The 25,333-nt window shown below is 30.7% G+C and overlaps 1 protein-coding gene across 1 annotated transcript; it reads right to left on the reverse strand.

The window, feature by feature from the left end:
* Positions 1 to 1,657: 1,657 nt before the first annotated feature.
* LOC137806347 (agamous-like MADS-box protein MADS2) lies at positions 1,658 to 18,225 on the reverse strand. The gene is made up of 8 exons (XM_068606396.1): positions 17,327 to 18,225; positions 9,646 to 9,727; positions 9,378 to 9,439; positions 8,077 to 8,176; positions 3,385 to 3,426; positions 3,256 to 3,297; positions 2,008 to 2,138; positions 1,658 to 1,917 (listed from the first exon to the last, which is right to left on the reverse strand). The coding sequence occupies exons 1-8, from the start codon at positions 17,509 to 17,511 to the stop codon at positions 1,827 to 1,829; spliced, it is 735 nt and encodes a 244-aa protein (XP_068462497.1). The 5' UTR covers positions 17,512 to 18,225; the 3' UTR covers positions 1,658 to 1,826.
* Between the last annotated feature and the right edge of the window lie 7,108 nt (positions 18,226 to 25,333).

The following is a 25,333-nucleotide window of genomic DNA, read 5'->3' on the forward strand; positions in this document are numbered from 1 at the left end:
TTTCGGCTCTCGGTCTCGGGTGAATGCCAAATGAGGGAGATACATGCAGAAGACACTTCGACGCTAAAGTCAATAAAGAGTATTCAGTACTCGAGTAGGTGTATGACGTACCTTGCTCCTTGGAATGTGTGTTATTTATTTATATTATTTTAATGAGTTTACCTCATTGGGCCTGATTAATGGAATGAATCACACTTATGGTTGCATTACCTAATTCTTAATGGTAGTTTAGTTTTACTGACCTTGGTTTGAGCGTTAATGGTTATATGTGTAGATCGATCTGGTCGTGCGTAGTGTTCCGGTCAGCTCGATCAGAAAGACCGAGCCACGTCAGTGTGTGTCTCAATCAGTTCGGTCAGAAAGACCGAGTCACGTATTCTTTTACCAATAATCTATTTGCTTCTTATTAATATTTAATTAGTTTATATAAGAGTATTTATTGTAATGGAAGATCAAATGGAAAATTTAATAAAAAATTATTATATTTACTTCTCAAAAAAATATTATTAAACTACTAGGTCTACATTATCACTCCAAGAAATAAGTTACATAAAAGGTAGACTTAATGGAACCAATTTCCAATCAAATTTCATGCCCATTTAAATGTTAAAGAGAAAATTACAGAAATTAACCTTCAAAACCTAAAATAGTAATCCCTAACACCTTAAATTTTTCCTTAAAGGTCACAAGTTAACCTAAAATAGTTTATCATCTACATACTAGAAATGTTATAGCTCCATGTGATGTCCTTCATTTCTAAAGCCATTAATCTCTATGTTGATTTATAAGCCAGCTGAACAAAGCTTCTCTTCCATTACAATAACTTAACATTCACAAAACTATATGCAAACCAAATATTTTCCAAATATATCTTTTTTTTTACTCAAATTAATTATCAAACTCCATTCTTTAGTCAAGGACAATTACTTTATTATCACAATATTTTATTCTGTACTTTCTACACAACCAAACAAAAGGGAGAAAAGTACTTCTTTATACTAATTTTTTTGTCATTTTAAATTCTCTAAAAATCATTATACTTCACACTTTTTTTTTCTTTTCTAAACCAAGCAGGTACCATTATTAAACAATACTTTTGAAATTATTTTACTCAAACGTCCAGGAAAAAGATAGGGTGATAATCATGGACAGCCACATGATTTTGTTTCTAAGTGTTATGCCTTTGGCAAATTGAGCAAGAGAGAAATTACTAATTTTGCCAAAAAAATGCCAGAAACTGCTCTTGCAAGATCCAACATGCAAGATTTTCTTTGGACCATACCACTTTAATAAAGTCTTATTTTCTCATTTGAAAGTTCAAACTGGATAATCTTATTAAAAAAGTTGAGTCCAAATTCCACTTAAACTAATGAAATGACAGTGAAATAATAATAATAAAGAGTAAAGTAAATATATATATATATATATTATCAAATTGCATATATGGTTGAACAGATAAAACAAAATCCAAACTACAGATTCACAGGCAGATATTTATATTCATGATGAAAGCAAAAAAGTGGATTACAAGCAGCGGAAAATTTAACCATTGACACTTATTTAGTAACATTACTAACATAAACATGCCATTAAGTCTGGAAGAACACCATTTAGATCAATTATAGAAAGTTAGGATGGAGGAAGTTTTGGGAAGATGTTAATTATCAAATTCTTCAAAACATGTCTTATTGGAATATTAAGAATAGCATAGTATATTTTATGCTGCATGACACCTATTATTACAGCCTGTTCTTGTAGGCTCCAAGATCTCTACATAGAGCATCATATTTCTGACAATCATGAATTAAACTAAATTGTGAATTAATTCAGCTCATCCATCCATGCATGAAGTCACTAGCATTTTGGGCTGAGGTTCCTGCAGCTCCTCCTGCTTCATTTAACCCTGAAGAATCATATCTGCAGAACAGAAAAAGAACAGTATCCAACTTCAGCAAACACAGGTATAATCTATTTCACATTTTATGCACTGAGGGAGAAGAACATTACCCAATTCTCAATGTACTGTTGCAATGTGCTGTCTCATAATATCCCTCTGATGGGTGAGGGTGGCCATCGTAGGGAGCATTTTGCTCCCTAGCTTCCCATGTTGGTTGAAGGGCTACATTGATTTCCTCCAACTGTTAAACATGGACATGCAGCTTGGACTTTTAATCAAATGGGGTGCCACAAGATGGGAATATAAACAACACTTGAAAAGAAAACAAGGTCATTGCAGAGTTTAAGATGAAACTGGAAGCAATAGAGAAAAGGTGATTAGGTGTGAACATGTGATTGATGCCATGTGTTATGTGTATGCATCAAGCTTAAGCTTTGGAAGTTGTTAAAAACTTGGCTAGATGATGGTGATAGGGTTGAGTACTTGGATCTCATCAATAGGGGAAAAAAGTTTGGTAAGAATACTGTGGACAAACCAGAAAATGATGCTTAAATTATGCATACTGCAGTGATTTAATTTGTCATCGGGAAAGTACCAAGGACATCAAAAGCTTTTGGCCGCAGCAAATTTATATGGTCTAAAGAGTAAGATGAAATTTCAACAATAAAATGCAGTTAATGCATGGATGTTGCTAATCTGAATTTCACAGTACCATCGTTCAGCACTAGTACTTTGTTGACATTCAAATCAATGCTTGTCCCTAATCAAATTAATGTTACATAGTACATGAAAAAACTCTCTTAAACAGTTACATTAAATTATTATTTTGATAGAGTTTAATGGTTATATACATATTTTATGTGCATAATAGTTTAATTGTCATGCAAATTGACTATATATATAGTTAATAACTAAATAAAAGTATATTATACATATACTAATTTTTTTTATTTCCCACACTAATTTTTCACATATGTTTATTTGTCTTTCTTTATTATCCATTTGAAATGCAATGTAGTTCAGTACAGGTAGGTAACACAGTACTACATTATAAGAATGCAGGTTTTAAATGCCTTAATAATTAATATTTAACTGAGGAATCGATAAAGTTCAACTACTAAGACTCAGAAATTTAGACAGTGTAAGGATTTCATCTCATCAATGTAATATCATAGTGATTTACATAATTTCAATTTGGTTATTACAATAATTACACATTTGAAATTGAACAATAATGCCTAAACATTGATTTTCTTAATAACTTTTCCAAAAATGAAAATATTTCAAATGACAAAATTCAACAAGTATAATAATATAAATATATATAATAACATTTGAAAGTATGTTTCTTTGGATACCTTGTTCCTCAGGATATTATTAGTTTCCAGCAGCATCTCTTCCTGTGTGTCCACAAAAACAGAGTTGTTAGCAGACTATGAATAAATGATAATCATGATGACAGAGAAAAAGCTCAACAAATAGTTCACCTTTCTATGCAAATCAGAGAGTTGATCAAGCATCTGTTGTGTCTGCAAACAAGTACAGATGCATAAGTATTGTTAGGAGTATAATAATAATAATTTAAAATCTTAAATTATGATGTCAAGTATATTTATAAACACTGCATATTGTGCATGGAGCATTTCCCCTAAGATTATCACACAATTTTTGCAGAGATAAAAAGTGATCACCAAAATTTTAGAATGCACCTATCAAATGCTGACTTTTAGTTGTAAAATATTATATCCATGCTTAATTTTATGGTGTTGATAAGCAACATTATATATAGGTACTAAAAGTATTTAAGATTTCATTAATTATAGAAGTATTAATTTGTACAGGACTTACATTTGGACTATTTCACTATGAATTGATGTATATTTTTTTATGATTTTTTTGTAAATAAACCTTCCAAAAATGTTGCGATTAGTCATAGTTCTTAATACTTAGATGGAGGTTGGAAAGGGTTGCAGAAGAAAAGAAGTTGGTTTATAGTTTGGAGGTTGGAAAGGATAAGGTAAAAGTAAACATGTTACAGTACGCGGACGACACTCTGTTCTTCTGTGAAGCAAATACCAAAAGTGTATTTAACATCAAGGCGATCTTGCAATGTTTTGAGCTTGCTTCAGGGCTAAGGGTTAATTTTGCTAAGAGTAGGATCGATGGAACGGGGTTGGACCAGGTTGCGCTTTAGCGTTTTGCAACTATTCTCAATTGTGATACGATGGCTTCCCCTTTCGTCTACTTGGGTATACTAGTTGGTGGGAGTCATAAGCGTGGTGCTTTTTGGAACGAGGTGATTGAGAAAGTTCAAGCTAGATTAAGCAGATGGAAGGGAAGGTGTTTGTCGATGGCTGGGAGGATCTGTTTGATAAAGTTTGTACTTCCTTCTATTCCTTTATTCTTTATGTCGCTATTCAAATTGCCTTCAGGGGTGACAGGAAAGCTAGTTAGTATTCAAAGGAATTTCCTCTAGGGGTGGGGTGCAGACGAAAGGAAGATCGCTTGGACTTCCTGGAACTTGGTTTCTAAGCCGCGTGAATTCGGGGGTTTGGAATTATTGATCCAAAGCTGTTCAATATGGCTTTGTTGGGGAAGTGGATTTGGAGGTTGGGTTCGGTTGAGGACGGTTTGTGGAAGGAGGTTCTCACTTCCAAATACGGTGGGTGGAGAAGCTTGGGAGAGGAAGGAAAAGGTAGGAGGAGCTCTCTCTAGTGGAAAGATTTGAGAGAGGTTTGGTCTTCAGAGGGTTGGGGGAGACGATTTGAAGACTGTTTCAAGTAGAAAGTAGGAGACGAGAAAAATGTTTACTTCTGGTTGGACAGATGGCTGAATGGTGAGGCACTGAAGAACGTCTTTCCAAGATTGTTCTCCATTAGTTCTACCAAAGACGCAAAGGTGTCGGAGCTTGGTTCTTGGTCTAATGGAAGTTGGGTTTGGCAACTAGCGTGGAGAAGATCGTTCTTCGATTGGGAGAAGTCGTTGGCAGATCAGTTAAGTACGATTCTGCTTGAGGCTAGGATGGTCCCGGGTGAGGCTGACTGTTGGATTTGGAAGGGTGGGGGTCTCCAAACTTTTTCAGTTAATTCTGCCTACAATCTTGTTAGGAAGGACAAAGAGGTGGTTCCTTCGCCGGTTTTCTGTATGCTTTGGGAGTGCAAGACAGTACCTCTGCTGGGCTTATGGCTTGGAGGTTATTGGAAAACAAACTTGCTAACAGGGTAAATTTAAGCAAAAGAGGGGTGTTGGTAGAAAGCTTGTTGTGTTGTTTGTGTGGGAAGGAGGAAGAGTCTTGTAGTCACTTGTTCTTCGGGTGTAGTTTCGCTTGGCGAGTTTGGTGTTTATGTTATGGATGGCTTGGGGTTTTGTTTGTGTCACACATCGAGCCGATGTCTAACTTTGTTCATTTTAGGATGAGTCTTCCTTTTGTGTCAGTTAATCTCGTTTGGAACACAATTTGGGTCGGGGTGGTTAGCGAAATCTGGAATCACAGGAATCATATAGTTTTCAAAAGAGGAGTGGCTGACACGGATGAAGTTTTTGCTTTGGTTCAAGTTAAGATGTGGTCTTGGGTTTCTACAAAAGCTCACTTAGCTTCGTTTTCCTTTTCTGATTGGTGTTTGGAACCTATGGAGTGTATGAGGTTAGTTTCTTGAAGTAATTGCTAGGTGTAGTAAGAGAAAGGTTTTTTAGTTAGTTTTGGAGGTGCTTAGGCTTAGTTTGGTGCTTGAGTACCGCGTATAAGGGTTGAACCACCTCTGAAGTGGTTCCTATTTATTTATTTTTTATTGCCCATAAAATAAAAAAATACTTAGATGAAGATAGTTTGAGGTTTTTATTTTATAGTTGAGTTAAGGCAATTATAAAATTGTTTGGATGAGCTTTACAAGAAATTTTGGAAGAAAAAAATATATATGAAAAAATTTACCTTTTTATGAATTAAAATTAGTGTTTGTAATAGTTAAAAATAAAATTTTAAAAAGTTATATAAGAGAACTTATACATATTAATTTATTCACAAATTAATTTAACTTATAGAGATGTCCATTTTATTTTTATTTTTCTTTTGTAAGAGTCTTAGTGCGAAAACTTTTTAAAATAAATATTAAGTTAATAATTATCCATGGTCATATTAATTTTTATTTTCTAAATAACCGCACTAGTGGTATAGTCCACATGTATTTAAAATAAAAAAATTATCAGAAATCATTAATGTAAAATCATGAATTCCACATTTTATACATGGAGAAAAAGAGAAATAAAGTTCTCTGAAAAATAATTTTGAAAGAATTACACTTTATTTTTCAAACTAACCATTCTAATCAACTATCCATTTTTTTATCATTAGATTAAAATTAAATTATGAAACAAACAGTAATTTTAAACCTTTTTCTAAATAATTTGATTTACTCTCGTGTGAGTGTCTCTTATGTTAGCACATATTGCAGTCTGCAAGTTGTCTACAATTACACAAATTTTCGTAATAAATCCTGAACTTAATTTGAACACCATTTTATTTCCTTTTTGTTCTCTGAAAACAATTATTTAGATGCCAATTTTCTACTCAAAATGTCCAAATGCTGATATCAAATATTTATGAGCATGTGACATGTTAATGGAAAGCAAAAAATACTTGATTATTGTAGAATGTGATGCAGTCATGCATAATTACAAAAGAGACATGTTAATGATCAAAATAATTAAGCAAATTATTTTGTATGTAAATATATTATAGTTTCAGACAATGATGATCAGAATCTAGCTGCAGTGATAAAATTTTAAAAAAAAATGAGGCCAACTGGCACATGGAACATCTAATCTCAAGACAAGACTAAGACAAATTATGGTCTCAATTTTTAGAACAAAACATGTCTTATCAAACAGTTGAACTCTGGCAAAGGATATACACCTCTGATGTAGCTAGTTTAGTTGTATATAGTACATCAAACAACGTAAATTCTTAGGTTGATGTCATATTTATAATAGATTAGACTATATGACAGACTGATATGGGTACTAAAACTGTTTAACAGTACACAAACATCACTGATAAGTACAGTTTCCACTATCCATGCATGGAAGATCCACCCAACAAACAAAGACAAAAGGCACCTATGATCAAAATATTGGTGACCCTTTGGAACAGTTCAAAGATATATACTATTTAAATCATTTGTAGATATACCAGAAATCTAACATGATAGAAAAGTGTAATATGATAATACAATAATAAGTGTCAATAAAATGTTTAGAATGAGTCATTTCATTAAAAGAGGACAAAAATAATTGTCTGGGTGAGTGATGTACTTTTGAGTTGTATTATTGGTACGATGATGTTTTTCCTTGTTCACTTATCACATTCTATTTCTTCTCTTCTCTCTCATTCTTTCTCACTGTTGTACAAATAACATTATATATCTACTTTATAATATGGAATGTATAAGAGGATGATGTAAACTTAATTTTTTAACTTGTTATATTGTACACTAGAAAAACTTCTTTTGGAATATAAATTAGAACAACTATCTTTAGGGATGATAGTGTAAAGAGAATGTTTTAATTTTACTTTTCAACAAAAGTATGTTTGAAAATATTTATTTATTACAAATTTAAATTTTATGTAATCAAAATCAGGTTGGAGAATTTTAAAATATGCATCTTATATATATTTTGTAAATTTTTTGAAGAATGAATTGTCAAGATTACTAGTGAATTTCAGATTTTAGAAAGTCAAAACTTCTCAGTTCACCATGAATATTTTTTGTAGCTTTAAAGGACAAACTTTATTGATGTTTGGTATACTTTTAGTGAAGGGGTTGTCAGATGTAAAGTACTCATTTATATTAAAAAAAATCAAATTTCAAATATATGCAGTTGATGAAAAATTAAGAGTATATTTTACATTTAATGCTTATTTGTTCTGTGGGTTATTCTCAGAGAGATTCCTCTAAATAAAATATAAATCAATGTGATCCCTCTAACATCCCTTGGACATGTAATTAATTTTATTGAGTGCAACATATTTTGATATTGTAATTTTCAGTCTTTCCAGCAAGAACAACAGAAACTTTAAATTTTATATTGCAAAGCCCTTGTCACATTTTCATCTTTCAATCAATAATATAATAATTAAGATTGATTGAAACAAATTGTATGATAAATTAGTTGAACAGAGGTACCTTGTTAGACCTGATTTGCTTCAGGGAAGAGTCCAGCTGACGCTCAAGCTGTTCAAGATCCTTAACATCTAAGTGCTCCAATTCTTCACCAAGGAGGTTTCTACACAGTTATGCAACCAATTAATATATGTCATTTTTTATCGATAATAAAAAATAAATAAATGTGAATCATTTTAAGGGTGGTTTAATCCTTAATCAAAAATTCAAACTCTAAACGACAAAAGCTCATTTCACTAGACTCCTAAAAACAACTCATCTAACTGGATCCAGAGAATCCACCTAAAAGAACAAATCCCTGAAAAACGTCAATAAACCATCCTCATATAGACCAGAGGATCAAGACATCAGTAAAAAAAAGAAAACAAAAACATAAAATAAAACTTGACAATGACCTACGACCAAAACCTTAATTGAATAAAGGCAAAAACTTCTGAAACATTGTTCACTCTCCTATTAAAGTAGCTTCGAAGTTATTTGAATTCATGGGAACCATTTTTCTTTCCATTTTCTTTTACTCATATAATTACACAAATTTCATTTCATTTTATTTTCACTTTACTTTTACTTTCTACATTTGTACATAACTATTAACTCTTTTAAAAAAGAATTAAAAAAATAAAGGTATCAACAGATCATAAATCATCACTAAAAAGAATTTTTAGATGAACTTCTTCACAAGTATTAATCGAAGAGAAAAATTAGAAAAGTAAGAAAAATCAATAACATGAACTTTTCAATAAATTAAAATTAACTAGGAAAATTTGAATAAAATTTAAGGGAAATTTTGTAAATTAGTTTATACATAAACTAATTTTAACTAAAAATGATTTTTTTTCTCTTCTAGAATTTTTACGTTTAAAGAATTTTGATAAAGACAACAATTACCTACAATTTATGAAATATTTATGTTATCCTCCAATTAAGGTCAAATTTTATTTTAATAAATTATAGAAGAAAAATAGTATTTAAAGTTGACTTTAATTAATAAAATAAAACTAATTCTAACGTATTTAATAGAAGGAAAGCTTTTAGCTCAACATAAGAAAAAAAAAAGTTGTAATGGTCCATTTACACTTGAAAAATAATATTTTTTTGACTGAGATTGAAAAAAAAATTTGTCAGGGAGACAAGATTTTTTCACAAATTAAAATTATAAGAATTGTTTAGTGATTCCTAAATATTATAATTTTATTATTTTCTGATTTTTTGTGTGTGTCTTATATGAAATACATCAAATCAATACTAAAGCAGGTGTATATGTACTAAGTTTTATCCTTTCAATAATTGCACTACCATTCTACCTTTGTGTTTGCTGCAGTGCCTCCACTTTGGATTTTAGCTTCAGGTACTCTTGGTAGCGTCTCTGCACAATCCAATGCTCATTCATCTTAGCCTTTCACAGATTGCATAAACTTGCAGAAAAACGAAAACTGAGTACACAAACAACACTTGAAAAAGTTGAAAAATAAGGTAAAAAAACCTATTTTGCCAAACCCTTATCCTAATCTTGTTACATTTTCTACCTTCTCTATTCAAAAACTTGTTCAAGTCAAAACAAGAAAGATGAACCTGTGTCTCTATTTCAGGTTGGTGGTGTAATTCCAAGGCTCCATAGCTGCATCTGTGATACCGTTCCAGTGTCTTGGTCATGCTGAAACAAATAGCCACTATGAATCTATATTTCACCTCAAGAAAAAAAAATGTAATTATATTTTTTTATCAGAAAAAAATTAAATAAATATATGAACGATGATCCAACTCTTATATAGAATAAACAACAAGTCCTAACCTTTTCTCTGATACTAACCGAAATGCAAAAGCGAACCAACACCATATAACATACATATATAACATAAGCAATGAAATGAAATTAATACTCAATTTTACTATGCATATCATGGCAATATATTTTGTCAATTACAGTTCTGAATAAACACATATTTCTGAAAGAAGTAGTACAAATGCTGTTGTCCTGAACTTTTTTTAATTATGTTAAAATATAGTTATTTATATTCAGTGCAATTGTCAAGTTAAAATATATTTAACTTAGAAGTAAATTAAATAAATAAATGAACCTTTTTCCTTATCTTTACCAGATCCAAATATAACTTTGAAATCAATAATAAATCAGTATCTGATGAACTATCACAATTTTCTTATTGGTTTAGTTTAGAAGAACTTGTGTATTATATATAATACAAGAATACAAGGCAAGTAAAATTTTAATCATTTATCCTCAATATTTGACTTGTACAACAATTCTGACTATATATGATTGTTTAATTCACAAACTCACATTGCATAATTATTATAAGGACAGTTGTACAAGACTTGAGATAAATTATGATGAGAAGATTATAATAAGGGATTGTTATGTTTCTTCTCTATTACATTATTTAGAGTTTGAAATTAAAGTGAACCTTCTCAACTTGGTTTTTATACTAGTTAGAATAGTAAAATGTTCACTTCTTCTAGTTTGATTTACTTTTCTCATATTTATTTATTGAATCCTTTACCTACTATATCCTACTATATCCTACTATATAAAGAGAGTATACTGCATATAAACAAAAGGCAGTTAAAACAATTAATCAATGATTTGTTTAATATACACCATATAAACAAAAGGAAGTTAAAACAATTAATCAATGATTTTGTGGGATTTTGAACTTATTGTGGGACTTTCAACCATCATAAGTTTATCTCTAAATCTAATAAAAGATTAATTGGACAGAGGTTTTGTTAGATTATCCCCCTCTTAAAACTGGTCAGAAAAGATGAACAAGGAGAAACAATTTTTGTTGAACTCGATCTCTAACAAAATACAAACCAATTTTAGAGTCCTTAGATCTTGAGTGCATAACATGATTGATAGCTAAGAGAATAACACCAAGATTATTATTATAATATATCGTTGGAGTTGGAAAGTAACACGTAGTTAAAGAAGAAGGGATGAAACCTAAGTGATATTAGAGAGCACAAGGACAATGCTATGATATTCAACTTCAATGTTATTGCATGATACACCACCTTGCATCTGAGAACACCATGAGACGAGATTGTTTCTAACATACACATAGTAATCAATGGTAGACTTTGGTCTTATAAGTCTGAACCACCGTCAGCATCTGTTGGAAATTCTGTTTTTTAACTGCAAATAAATGCGCACACCTTCTTGAGGGATCTGTGAGGTTAGTAGAGTGTATCAATGGAACACCACCTGTCTTTGATGGAGACAATTATCAAATGTGGATTGTTCGTATGGAGACATACTTAGAAGCATTAAATTTATGGGAAGCTGTAGAAGAGGATCTAATCAGGGAGTTTGAACTGCAGAGAATGAAGAAGTCAAAATCTGTAAAAGAGTACTCTGATAGACTTCTAAGCATTGCCAACAAAGTGAGGTTGCTTGGATCTGTGTTAAAAGATTCAAGAATTGTGGAAAAACTGCTTGTAACGGTTCCAGAGAGGTTTGAAGTCACTATAACACCCTAGAGAACACAAAGGACTTATAAAAAATTTCTGTTGCAGAGCTCTTAAATGCTTTACAAGCACAAGAACAAAGAAGAGCCATGAGACAAGATGAAGCAATAGCAGGAGCCTTAACAGCCAATCATGAAGGTGGCTGGAGAAACAAAGGTAGCCAGATCAAGCAGAACCAGCAAGAAAATGGAGAAGTTGCTGCACACAATAACAACAAAAGGATAAATTACCCTCCTTGTAAGCATTGCAACAAGTTAGGTCATCCACCGTTTAAGTGCTGGAGAAGACCTGATTCTAAGTGCAACAAGTGCAATCAACTGGGGCATGAAGCAGTCATTTGTAGAAACCAAAGTGAGCAACAAGATGTAAACCAAAGTGAACAACAAGACGTAGATGCTCAATTTGCAAATGAGGAGGATGATGTATTTTTCGTTGCAACTGGTTTCTCCAACAATATTTCAAGTGCATCGTGGCTAATTGATAGTGGATGCACAAATCACATGACTTATGACAAAAAAACTTTTCAAGGAGTTGAAGCCTTCAAAAATTTCAAAGGTCAAGATAGGCCATGGGGTCACATTTAAGTAAAAGGAATATGAACCGAGAAAAAAATACTAGAATACTAGAATGGATACTAGAAATAGCCATGGTTATCACTATCGTATGGATGCCAATAGTTAATACTAGAATGTCCCGGTTTACCACATATTTGACACTAGATTTTCTGACTTTTCCAAGAATTTGTGGACTTCCAAGATGGTCTTTGACCGTTATTTGAACCTACATAACTGTTATTCTTGGTTGTAGAAGAGTTGCAAAAAAGAACATTTGCCTTTGTTGGAGAAACGCATGAGACAAGGTTTGGTATTTGAAGGCTAGGGAGTGGTTGTAAGATTAACTTGAAGGGGATTGAAATCAATAATATTATGTTTGTCAAATATTTCCTTATGAGAAAGAAGCAATGCCTCGACGTTTTCAACAGAATAAAAATAATTGCGCGATAAAACAGATATGACAAAGTCATCGTAGTAAACCATCTAATATAACTTCAACGCGATCATCTATGGATATCGAATAACAAATTGTAGACAAGTTATCAATAATCTTCTTGATAACAAGAAGAAGATTGGTTGTGATAGTCCTATCCTTTTTTGGACAGCAAAGTTGGATTTTGAGTTTATTGATTTTGACACTTGATTGAGAATCATAATGTAGTTTGTTCCAGATTTCAAAAAGATAAATGACGAGAAAAGTGATCATGGATGCAAGTAACCAAGCAACTAGAAGTTAATGTTGTTCATAAATGAGAAATTCTTGACTCAAAATATTGCTGTCAAATCTTCCGGTGTATTGTATTTAGGAGGGAGATTTTGGTATGCTAAAAACTTCAATAACTTCAGACCTTTAATAATAGCAAGAATTTGTTGCCATATAAAGAAATTGTAATCATCAAACTTAAGAGAGATATGAGTACTGAAAGTGTGTAGAATAAAGAAGGAAGAAGAGTTTTTTTCTAAATGCATAGTTAAGGAAAAAGATGTGAAAGCCATGGAAAGAGCTTTAAGTTTTGAATATCATGTTAAAAGATGGAAGAGGAAGACACTTTTGTAGATAATTATTATCACTAACCTGTGAACTTCCTTGGAAGTAGATATAGGATGAAGTGAGTACAAAAGGAGGAAGAGATATCTTGTTATACGGTATTTTTAACAACCTTAAAGCTTTTATAATATTATCTCCACTTTAATGAAATTGAAACATACACTTAAAATTTTCACATCCTCCCCCAATGAAGTTGTGTACCACAGTGATGTATCCTCTGCAATAAGGAAATCAAATCATGTTTGATGGGTACAAATGGGTCAGCCACATTAATTCAATACAGTCAAAGTACCTATAAGATGGCTCCACTCTAACAACCATCTCCAAGTCCCCATAAGAGTGAACAAAATACTGTATATTTACCCAAAACCTTATACTATTTTACTATATTATCCTCTTTCTCAATCATTGATAGCTTATTATTGGGCCTGACATAGACATAACAATATCTTAAAATAATAAACTATTCTAATAATGTTTAAGTTTATACAAATGTATTAATTGATGTTTAGATTTAATTGTTTTAATATTTTTTTTTCTCAATAAAAAATAAATAAAATAAAATAAAACACTTTAAAGATGTCACAATCCTTATACACCGATGTCACTGCTCTTATGACAAAAACCAATATGTTGAACACCTCCCCAATCAAACTTAAAATATCTCCAAACTAAACTTTTAAAGAAATGCATGCCAGTACATGCTAAAAAAATAATCTCACTTTTAACAACCAGTCTTTATAGAAAAAGTTATAAATATTTTTTTCTTTTAAGTATAGAAAGAGTTTTATGTATATAGTAGATACATGGATTTTGCACAAAATCTTTGTGCATAAATTTTTTTAATAAATAAAAAATTTTCTTTCAATCTTATTCTTATATTTTTATTATTATTAATAATTACAGCTAGATGTAGATATAACAATAGGGGTTGGTTATAATATTTCTTGAAATATTATTGGCAGCATCATTTCGTTGATGCTTTATAAAACTGGCTTCGGATCTTTAATAAAATAATTAAAAGAAAATTTCATTAAAATAATCAACCAAAACTTTCAACCTATATTAATCATTTAAGAATAGTAGATGCATGGTAGTCCAAAATATTAGCATAGTATATAGTGAGGATTAATCTCCCTGACCATGTATATACTATTAGAACAAGATTTTTTCATCTTATCAAAGTAGGAGAAACAGCTAGTTATACACTGTTGAAAATATAATATACTAGTATAAGTATTGGCACAATTGGTTTGAAATTTAGAAATTCGAATCTGCAAAGGTTATTCAAGGTAGAGGAAAGTTTATTTTTTCTGCAATGAAAGTTTTAATTAGAGTGGACACTTATTTCTCATATACTTTTAATGAAATAACCTTTATATTCCTTATATTTTTTAAATAAACACTCATCTTTTTCATGTTTTCAATAAATAAAATTCACCTTATCCTAGTTTTACTAAAGTGATACAAATAGTTTTTTTTAACTTTTTGTTTCTATTTTTTTTAATTCTTATATTTTAAAACATAATTTTAATTTTATAATTTTATTTATATTTTTAAAATAAAATAAGAGTGGTGAATTTCTTATTTTAATATTAAAGAAAAATTGAGTATCAGTTAACATGATATAAAAGAAATATAATTGTAATTTCTTTAAATTAAATTCCTCTCAAACTATTGAAGTCCATCAAAGTAGCTTACTCTTCTAAGTTATATAATTTGGATAAACCTAAGCATATTCTCATGAAATAAAATAAGTAAAAACCAAGAAGATCCCTATTTGTGATCTACAAATGTACATGATCAACAATCCTCTTTAACACTACAGTTCAATGCATGACAATGAAGATATATAGCAGTATAGAATGAACACGGGAATAATTGTCTTATCATTATCCTAATCACAGTAATTATTCAAAACAAAATCTGCACAATACTCTTTAATCTTTCTGTGATTCACATCTAGAGCTAACAGTATAAGTCAGTAAAGCTTATACTTCACATAATCAATCATGCATTGATTAACACACATAGCTTCTCTGTGTATATATGATTTCCTTTATGATACTGAATTGCATGTTTTGATTATTGATGTTTATGCACTAATCAAATGTTAAAGTATGCATGCCAAGAAAAATATAACACTTGATAAAGCATGAATGACTTATATATTCACTACAGGAGAGAGAAACCTACTTAACAGTAAAGAAGACAATCTAACCTAAAAGAAAAGGTACTTGATGTCACTTCTAAAGTGAAATATGTACGTACAAAGATTATATACATATATATATATATATATATATATATATATTGTTAGTACAAAATCACATAAGAATTTATCTATTTCATTTTATATTTAAAGTGTGCATTGTACCAAAGTTCTGTCTTTTACATTGAATGGAAATGCATGATTTGTTTTCTTTTCTTTTGATATGTTCTGACATATGGGTGAATGTCTAATCATAATCAAGTATACAACGACAAAGAGGATCTTGGGGTTGTAAATATAGTTACCACAAAAATCTAGAATGTTAGTGTTTCTTTTCATTACACACAATGATTTAAGGGTCCTAAAATGAAGATTGGACTTCATTGCTGCACCATAGTTATAAATAAGTGAACACCAACATATTGTTCATCTCAGTTGATCTCAAATTCTTTGATAAGTAGAAAAGCATAATTGAGAAAAATATGATTAATCAAATTATAGTAAAAATTAATTATTAACAACTCTGATCAGTGTTTTTTCATGAATGAAAAAATTGGGTAACTGCTTTGTTGGTTTTAAAGTTTATGAACCAGTCAACTTTACACAAATATCAAGGCAAAAACACTTTCTCCATTCCAATCTGCAGGAAGTTGAAAATCCCTTCCTTTTCATTTAACAAAAATGACGTTTACATTCCAAAATCTCATAACTCACAAAAACAATTTGTAAAATTTAATTGAATTGTTGCATGATATCATACTCATGACTACTTTTCAAAGGGCTGTATCTGTTAAATGAGAACATATGTCCTAAAAATGAGAATGCATGAATGATTATGAAAATTAAAATTGTTTTCTTACACAAGTGAAGATGTTAAGGGCTAAAAGTCTATAGCACTTGGTCATAAAGTTATGAACCATCCATTTCAAAAGGGAAATGAATCTCATGCGGTTTCAGAAAGAACTGAGTGTAGTTACTGATAATTTCACTGTTCATGTAGTTTACCTTCTTTATATATAATCATATATTGAAATTAGAGAATGGCTTAGATCTACGTATTTTTTGAAAACTCTAGAGGATCTTAATCCAAAAGGCTAGTACGTAAAATTCATGAATAGTTTTCATCACAGTTTCCCAATTCTATCAACTCATTGGCAAGAGAATTCTGCAGCTGCAAAACAAAGACCAGAGCGATTCCTCTCTCTTTAATTTTCATCAGAGCTTATTAAGAGGAGAAAGTTTCACTGTAAAGGAGATATATATTTACAAAACCTTATGAGGGAATGGAAATTATAGTCATAGAATGTTATTATACAGCAAAACCATTTACCACCGTTTAGATTTTTAATAAAACAAAAGAAAAGGAGAGGTTTTAGCTTAGTACATATATTAAATATGAACTAATATAAGTATATTTAACCACCAATCTAAACCATAAATTAAAATTCAACCGTGATGAAGAAATAATTAGAGAAGAATCATTATGCATGAACTCCAATCGTCATGCTACAATTTTGAATCAAAAAGATCTAGAAGCTGTAGCTGTCATCTAATGAAAACTATACCAAAAACTATGAATCTAAAACTGTAAAAGAAAAGAGAGAGGAAAATTGTAGGGAAGATCAAACAAATTTCAAGAAACAAAATCATAAACAAACAACACATCCTTCAGCTAGCCCTACAAATCAGACACAGGAAACCAAAGACAAAGGAAAGCAACAAAAGTTAAAAAATTCATGAAACACAAACCCCTAAAGAAAAACACAAGCACAAACCACTTAATCAGCAGCAAGATGTGAACTTTAAGTAGTCCATGAAACCAGGGAGGGAAAATCAAGAACCCCAGAAAACAAAACACCCTCAGAACTTGAAGAAAACCTTGTTTGAGACACAAAATCTGAGTGATAGAAAGAAAAGGTTGATGGGGTTTGGGTATGTAGAAAAGAGAGGTACCTAGGGCCACTGCAGAACTCATAGAGCTTGCCACGGTTGGAGAAGATAATGAGGGCAACCTCAGCATCACAGAGGACAGAGAGTTCATAAGCCTTCTTGAGCAACCCATTCCTCCTCTTTGCAAATGTCACTTGACGGTTTATCTTGTTCTCAATCCTCTTCAGCTCCACCTTTCCCCTACCCATATTATTGTTGCAAATTTCTTTATATCTCTTTCCACAAATAAAACTAAACTTGCTTTTTCAGAATAGCAGATGGAAAAGCAGCATAATTCTAGATTAGATATTTTTTTCCAGCTATTTTCTGCAAATTTCCCTTCCCCCTCTTGTTTGTGTGAATATATAAGCTAGCTTATCACATGATATGCTATGATCTGTCTCTCAGTTTTAGTAGGTATGGTATACCTATGATGGATGCGTAGTGGAAGATGAGAATATCAGCCCTTTTGTAAAGCAACCAAGTAGAACTAGAAAGTAACCACACCATTCATTACATCTCACTTCAATTCCTAGATTTCACATCTAATGCCACTGTAACTAGGTAGTTCCACACATTTTCACCATCAAAAAAGTTTCATTTTCATATATTTTACTTTATAGTGAGATATTCCTCAACTCAACCTAAGTCATCATATTTGGTTTTCAACATTTAGTTTCTAATTTTTTCATCAGCAACCAAAAATATATATACACAAAACCATTTCAGAGGTGATTCAACCCTTATAAAAAAAAGTACGAACCACCTAATTACATAACACTTCTAAAACATCTAAGAAACAAAGCAGCTTCTGACATAACTTAACAAAATCTGATCTTCATAAAACCCAGAAACACATAACCTAACATCTTTAGTTTCTATATTTTTCAATCCAAAGGATCATAGGTTTCTTACGTTAAACCAAATAGTAGAAACAGATCTTAAGACTTTTATATGATGACAAACTCAGACATCTTTTACATGGTTTTAAAAGTAGTTAAAAGTTAAACAATTTTATGATGTACAAGAATTTTTAGCTAAATAAAATAACTGAGTAAAAAAAGTAGAGTTTCAATAAATTCTATTATAGTTTCTATATATATGATAATTAATCTCTTTAAAAATAGAAGTAGAAGTATATTATACCCGTTTTTCTATGATGCTGTGTCGTGCAAGTATGTACTATTTCAGTTTCACTCACCTGGTAAACTTCACGCCAAGAGTTAAGAAAATTGGTATAAATTTCTCCACGTCTTGGATTTTATTCATGTGTTAACCCTCTCTCCATTTTATGACAAAACTGTGTAATTAGTAAACTCTTGGTAACTGAATCATAATTTTCAGAAGGAAATGTTAACATTTTTATTTATTTATTTTGGTAGATACAATAAAGATGTAACTTGTTAACATGTAATTTTATTCTGTAAAATTAATTGGCTGCTTGATTTAACGCCATTTATGCAAGCTACACCACAATGAAATTTAATGCTTGTACGAAAAGGTAAAATATTCCCTCACTCTTTTAATCTGGAATTTCAATTTTGATTATGGGTGAATTTAATTTAATTTGATAATTGTTATATTAATTCCAATTTGAATAGCTTCTGAAGTGATGATTACGTTTATTTTAATTCAATGCTATACCTTCCTGCTTTAAAAGTCAAAAGGGAAGCCAGCCAAATTTTTTTTAGCACTTGTTCAATTTGTGTTATTGACAGACCCAAAATCACCATGGTTCTTTCGATACCAAATGGTTAAATGTGACTGTTATACATTATTAAAAATTATTAAATAAAAATAATTTTTGAATAAAAATAATTAATTATTATATTAACTAAATTATATATTATTTTATAAATTTAAAAAATTATTAGTTTTTAAAGTAATTTTTATTGTTGATAAATAATTTTTAAAATTAGTATTTAATTAACTATCAAAGTTTTAAAATTTTGGTAGCTAATTATATATCAATTTAGAAACTATTTATTAATAATATAAACTAATTTAGAAACTACTAATTTTTTTAGTATCTAAAATAGTTTCCTACTGATGAAAATCATTCGGCCTTGAAACTTTCAATTAAGAAGAATGGAGGAGATAAAAACCCCACAAAAGAAGAACCAACATTTGAGAGAAGAATGTAAAAATCTTTTCCTTCTTTTAGTATAGTATTAAGAAGAGAGTTTACATATTCACCTACAAGGCAATATGGCCAAGCAACAAGTAGAGGAGTATTGGAGGTTATAAACACTTGAAAAATAAAATAATTAAGCAATGTGAGACTTGTTTTGCATGAAGTGAAGAAATTACAAGTAGAGTTGCATTTTGCACAATTAGTGCATGAAGTGTTTTGAGACTCTCCTCTTATAAATATAGGCTTACCCCCTTCTTGTACTCACTTTGAAAATGAATAAGAATTGGACTTGCATAAAATTTTATCTTTTTTGTTTTTCAAAGTCACTTAAAAGTGGAAGTATTCTTCTCCTAGGTTCTCCACCAAGGAACCTTCCTTGGAAGTGGGTACCTCTCAAGTTTCTCTTTTGAAGCTTGGAGAAAAGTTTGAACTTATTTTGAGTCTTTCACCGATGCTTGAAGGGTGCTTACATTAGTTGGCATCAAGAGTCGAGTCTTGAAAGAGGTCTTCAAGAGATAAGTTGTTTTTTCTTGTCTTATTTTTCGTCTTGTCCATATTTGCTTGAGTTTAGGATAGTTTTATATCCATGTTTTTCGTGCTTAATTGGTTCAATTGCTTGTTCCATTATGGAATCAATTATTAGGATTTTCTATTGCATGTCCTTGTCTTAGATTTTTAAATTTGTTTACTTAGTTTGAATTTTTGAATCCTTCATGTTTTGTGTAGGGTATGTTTATTCCTTTACATGTCATAAATTCTTAGAAGTTGTCATTTTTTTTTCTTTACACAAAACTTCTTAAAAACAACAAAACATGTTACCCAAAATTTCCTAGGTTGATTTTCCTCGTTGTTTAAGTTCTTTTTCTTTTAGTTCATAAGCAATAATAATAATAATAATAATCCATAAAAAAAAATGCAATAAAACCATGCCATTCCATGCCATGTGTTTGTAAAATTGTTTTGCTTAATTCCTCTACAATGTGAGTTTACAATTAGATTATTAGTAAGCATCTTAATACAAAATTCCGTTGTGCCTTGAAGTCTTGTTCAAATTTTCTTTGGATTTTTTAAGTTTCTTCTTCACTAGTAGATTTGTGTAATTTGATCTAGATTGAAAAAATTATTCTGGCATAATTTTGTGTTCAATATAAGTGAAATTTTATATTGAGAGCTTCAACATGTCAATGATGTTGCGTTAAAAAGGAACGTCCAAAAACAAAATAGAAAAAAAAAATCGTAAAAGCCTAGACGTTGTATGTTTAGAAACCTTGCGCGAGAAAGTTTCATAGCTATCAAGTTTTGAATTATTTGGATTAATACAGTCCATATTTTGAGCTGAAAATTTGAGCCTAAGTTCCTTACTGTGCTAGGCATTGGTAAACAAAATTTGGGAGAAAATTGATCTAGAAAAAATTTACACAATTTTTGGAAGTAAAATTGCCAGAACTGTTACAAGTGCTATCAAACTCTAAAATTGGTGCGCAATTGGCTCTCATTGTTTGATTTGTTTCAATTAGTTTTGTGTGCCATTTGATCTGGAATTTTGTGCTCAGATTACCTATCATGTTATGACGTTGTGGTTAAAATTTAAGCATCAAATTCGATCTAGAAAAATTTGTGATGCCTTCATATGTGGAAAAAGTGTTAAACAAGGGGCTTTGATGTCTCCAAATCCAAGTGGAATGCATGAAGATCTTTGTTGTTGGTTGTGTGTGTGTGTCTAAACTAGTTGAATTTGTTAATCCACTCTTAGTAGCAATTGTATTAGTCAACAACCTCCAAGTTGTAACTTGCATTGAAGGGAAAGCCTTTAACTTCCAAAAATCCGCAAAAAAATCCCCAACACCACCTTGCTCAACCCCTTTAGATGATTATAAGTTGCATTCACCGTGTCAATTGTAAACATTGCATCCCTCCAAATCCACTTCTCAGTCATGCCTTCACCCTCTTCCACTTACCTCTTATTATCCAACAACTACGAGAGTTGATCAACTTGACTAGATTCCCACACAAAAAGAGCCCTTCTCCACCCTAGCTTCCACGAGCAATAATTGTCATTCCAAGCACCAACTTGTAATAAAGTGCGACCAACATCTAAAGAGACCGAGAACAACCTTGGAGACTTTTACTTTAAGGATTCATTATCCACCCACTTATCCTCCTAGAACTTAAATTTATTTCCCATATCCTTATACCCACCTTCCTTTGTCTTTGAAATCATTACCCCATTCCACTAATTTCCAAACTTTCTCAAGATCCCTCCACCATATCGATTCCTTGTTGATACAAGCTTGGGACCTTAAATTCCTCCAACCCCCATACTTTGAAACTAAAATCTCCTTCCAAAAACCACTCTCTTGAGACATAAGTCTCCAAATCCACTTACCCAAAAGAGCATAGTTAAACCTTCCTATGTCTATAACCCCTAAACTTCATTTTTTTTCCTTCAGCTCACATACCTTATTCCACGCCACCTAAGCAATTTTCCTTCCCTCTGAGCCCCAACCTCATAAAAAATTATTTTATATCCTTTCCACTTCCTTCAACACAGTAACCGACATATGAAAGATAGACATGTAAAAGGTGCCGTCATAATTCCACAATTAAGAATTGTTGCAAAACCCATAATCTGATTAGCACTCACACTCACCACTCCACATCCTTACTCTTGGAATAATTAACTTTAAGCCCAGAAGAAAGTTCAAAATACTTCAAAAATTTTTTAAAGTCATAACACTCTGAATATCGGCTTTACATAAAAAGAGAGTGTCATCTGTGTACTGCAACATATTCACATTTATCCACCTTACACCAACCTCAACTTACTCCAACAACTTCTTCTCTTATGCCTGTCTAACCAGCCCTACCAACCCCTCGACTACAATTAGAAAGAGGAAGGGTGCTAACGGATCCCCTTACCTTAGGCCCTTTATTGGATTGAATTCAATAGTTGGATAATCATTTGCCAACATTGAAATCGAAGAAGATTCAAGACAATATTTTATCCATTCAATCCACTTTTCGCAGAATCCCATTCTTCCTAACATATAAAACAATAACTCCCACCTAACCAAATCATAAGTTTTCTCATAGTCCACCTTAAAAAGCACACACTTTTTCTTTTTCCTCTTGGCTTCCTCAAGGGTCTCATTACCTACCAACACACTGTCCAACAACCTCCTTCCTTCAAGAAAGGCAGATTGTCTATGATCAATAACTTTATCTAAAACCCTTTTCAACCTTTAGGAAAGAATTTTAGCCACAATTTTATACAAACATCCCACAAGAGAGATCGATCTAAATTCATTTAGATGTTTTGGATTTGCAACCTTTGGGACTAATGTAATAAAAGATGCATTAGTTCCTTTTGGCCAGCTACCACCCTCAACAAAGCTTTGTACCACTCTCAAAATATCACCCTTTATAATGTCCCAGCTGAATTTTATAAACCCAAAATTGAATCCATCTGAACCAGGACTTTTACCACTATCACAAATTCAAACCGCCTCCTTAACATTGACTTCAGATATAGTTCCTACCAACATATCGTTATCCTCTCTAGTGACACCCTTAAAGTTAATGTTGTCCAATCTAACTTGTAAATATCCCCCCTATGAACCTTTCCTCAAAAAACACCTTCACCCTTTTTTAACTTCCATCGGGTCTTCACACAATTGTTCTCCATCCTTAATCCCGTTAAGTCCATTTTGCATCCTCCTCCACTTAATTTTAGAGTGATAATATTTTGTATTCAAATCATCCAGTTTTAACCAATTCATCCTTGTTTTTTGTTGCAAAATCGCCTCTTACTTAGCTTTCCTCAATTCTGCCAAGAGTCGCTTTCTTTCTTCTCTACCTTCCACATTAACATCTCCAAAAACTGTTTTATTTCAACTCCTTATGTCGAATTTTAACCTCTTCAATTTTTCCTTCAGAACGTATAAACCATTAAAATTATTTATATTTTTAAAATTATTAATATTGTTAATAAAAATATTTATATTAATAATTAAAAATAATATTGAATTTATTTTAGATATAGATTCGTGAGTAAAATTTGTAGAGAATGTAAAATTTACCGATGGATAGAGATATGTGGATAAGAATTTGTAGTTTAAACTAAATTTACTTATAGATTGAGATCCGTAGGTAATGTTGAATTTACTTACAGATAAGTGAATAATATCCGTAGAAATACTGGATTTACCTACGGATTCAGGTCCGTGAATAAAAAATCCATCAATAAATCTAATTTTTTGTAGTGCTTGAAAACCATTAAAATATATATATATATATATATATATATATATATATATATATATATATATATATATATATCAACTGATCAATTTTAGATATGGAAATTTTTAATTTGTATGAATTCTTTGAACTTCAATCCATAGAAAAGATAGAAAAATGTGGGGAAAAAATGAAGATTAAAGTAGACTATATATAAACCATGAATTAAAAATCATATTTGCTTGAAACCTCATATTTATGCATGAGTATAACTCACAACATTGTGACATAATTAATATAAAACATCACTAATCATATTAATTGAGTCTTTCATTGACAATTAACAATTATTTATTTGGAAGACAATTAAAAGTTAATTAAAAAAAAACTTAAAGGTATTGTAAGTAGTTATAATAATAAAGATGTTTGCAGAGAAGTAAAGTAGATTACAGTTAGTAGGTGTCAAAAAGGGCATGGTGTTGCAGAAGAAATGAGATACCTAGGAAGAAGAAGACAATATATAATAAAATCAGTGATGTACAAACACACATCCTATCATATCATGTCTCAAAGGACTGTAAGTTTGTTGCTGCCTCAACTCATAGAATAGGTGCCCAGGGCTAGCTGCTGCATGCCTCAGTACAATTTTTCTTTTTAACAAATTTTTTAATCACTATTCAAAATTATTATTATTTTTTAAATACACAACTCTACTGTACAATGGATTAAAGGGAGATTTTTTTTTCAAGTGGTATAATTTTGGGAAACAATTCCCTGAACAGAATCCTCTGGGCTTTATTTACCCAACTATCGAAATTTGTTCATGATGAGAAATTTGACTTTTAGTTTAGAAAATTGAATTTTTACTTTTGTTTTTCTATTTGTGCAAACAAAAAATGTTATTATAATTTAGTTTAAGGCAGTCGAATTTTGGGAATATTTTTTTTTATAATAAATGGGAGCAGAAGAAGATATTTCGGTGGGTGATTGAAATTAGGTTTTAAAAAAAAAAAAATTTGTTTTTCAGTTTTCGATTTGACATGTGAATTTTGTAATAGGAAAATAGTTTTGAAAATTGGTTTCTGATGTTTCAATTTTTATTTTTTATTTTTGGTATTGGAGTAAAAGTGATGTGAGTTTTTTCTGTGGTGGGTGACTTGTAAAAACTTAATTTGTTTTATTTTCAGTATTGGAGTAGAGTAGGTAGGTACGAGTCTTGGTTTAGTAAGTTATCATAATTTTAATATTTATTTTTTATTTATTTTGGTGTCTAAAACTTCATCCAAAATAAATTTTATGGTGAATGGATTATTCGAAATTAAAAAAAATATTATCCATAAAAAGTATTTTCAAAAATTTAATTAAAAATAGAGAAAATAAATTTTAAGTGAGAGAAAATTTGTTATTTAATTATATAAGGTTGAATATAATTTTGTTTCATAGAGTATTAAAATATTTTAAAATTTGAAAATAGAAGTACATACATATAAACTTTGAAAGTTAAAAATTAAAAATAATTAAAATTTTAAATGATTTTAAGAAATGCAGTTGGAAACATTAATAAATTAAAAAATTTAATTTTAATTTTATACACTAAAAAATAAATGTATTGGTTATGAAAAAAATAGAAATATTTGTAGTTGTTAAAAAAATAGAAA

Source organism: Phaseolus vulgaris, chromosome 3 (genome assembly GCF_000499845.2).
Source record: "Phaseolus vulgaris cultivar G19833 chromosome 3, P. vulgaris v2.0, whole genome shotgun sequence".
NCBI classification, from domain to species: Eukaryota; Viridiplantae; Streptophyta; class Magnoliopsida; order Fabales; family Fabaceae; genus Phaseolus; species Phaseolus vulgaris.

What these genes read in the sequence shown, in the direction of transcription:
- LOC137806347 (XM_068606396.1), bottom strand. Translation starts at nt 17,511, where the DNA reads ATGGGTAGGGGAAAGGTGGAGCTGAAGAGGATTGAGAACAAGATAAAC. An exon ending in AACCTGAAATAGAGACACAG is followed by an intron (nt 9,440 to 9,645) that starts GTTCATCTTTCT and finishes TGGATTGTGCAG; the next exon opens with AGACGCTACCAAGAGTACCT. An exon ending in AACAGTACATTGAGAATTGG is followed by an intron (nt 1,918 to 2,007) that starts GTAATGTTCTTC and finishes TCTGTTCTGCAG; the next exon opens with ATATGATTCTTCAGGGTTAA.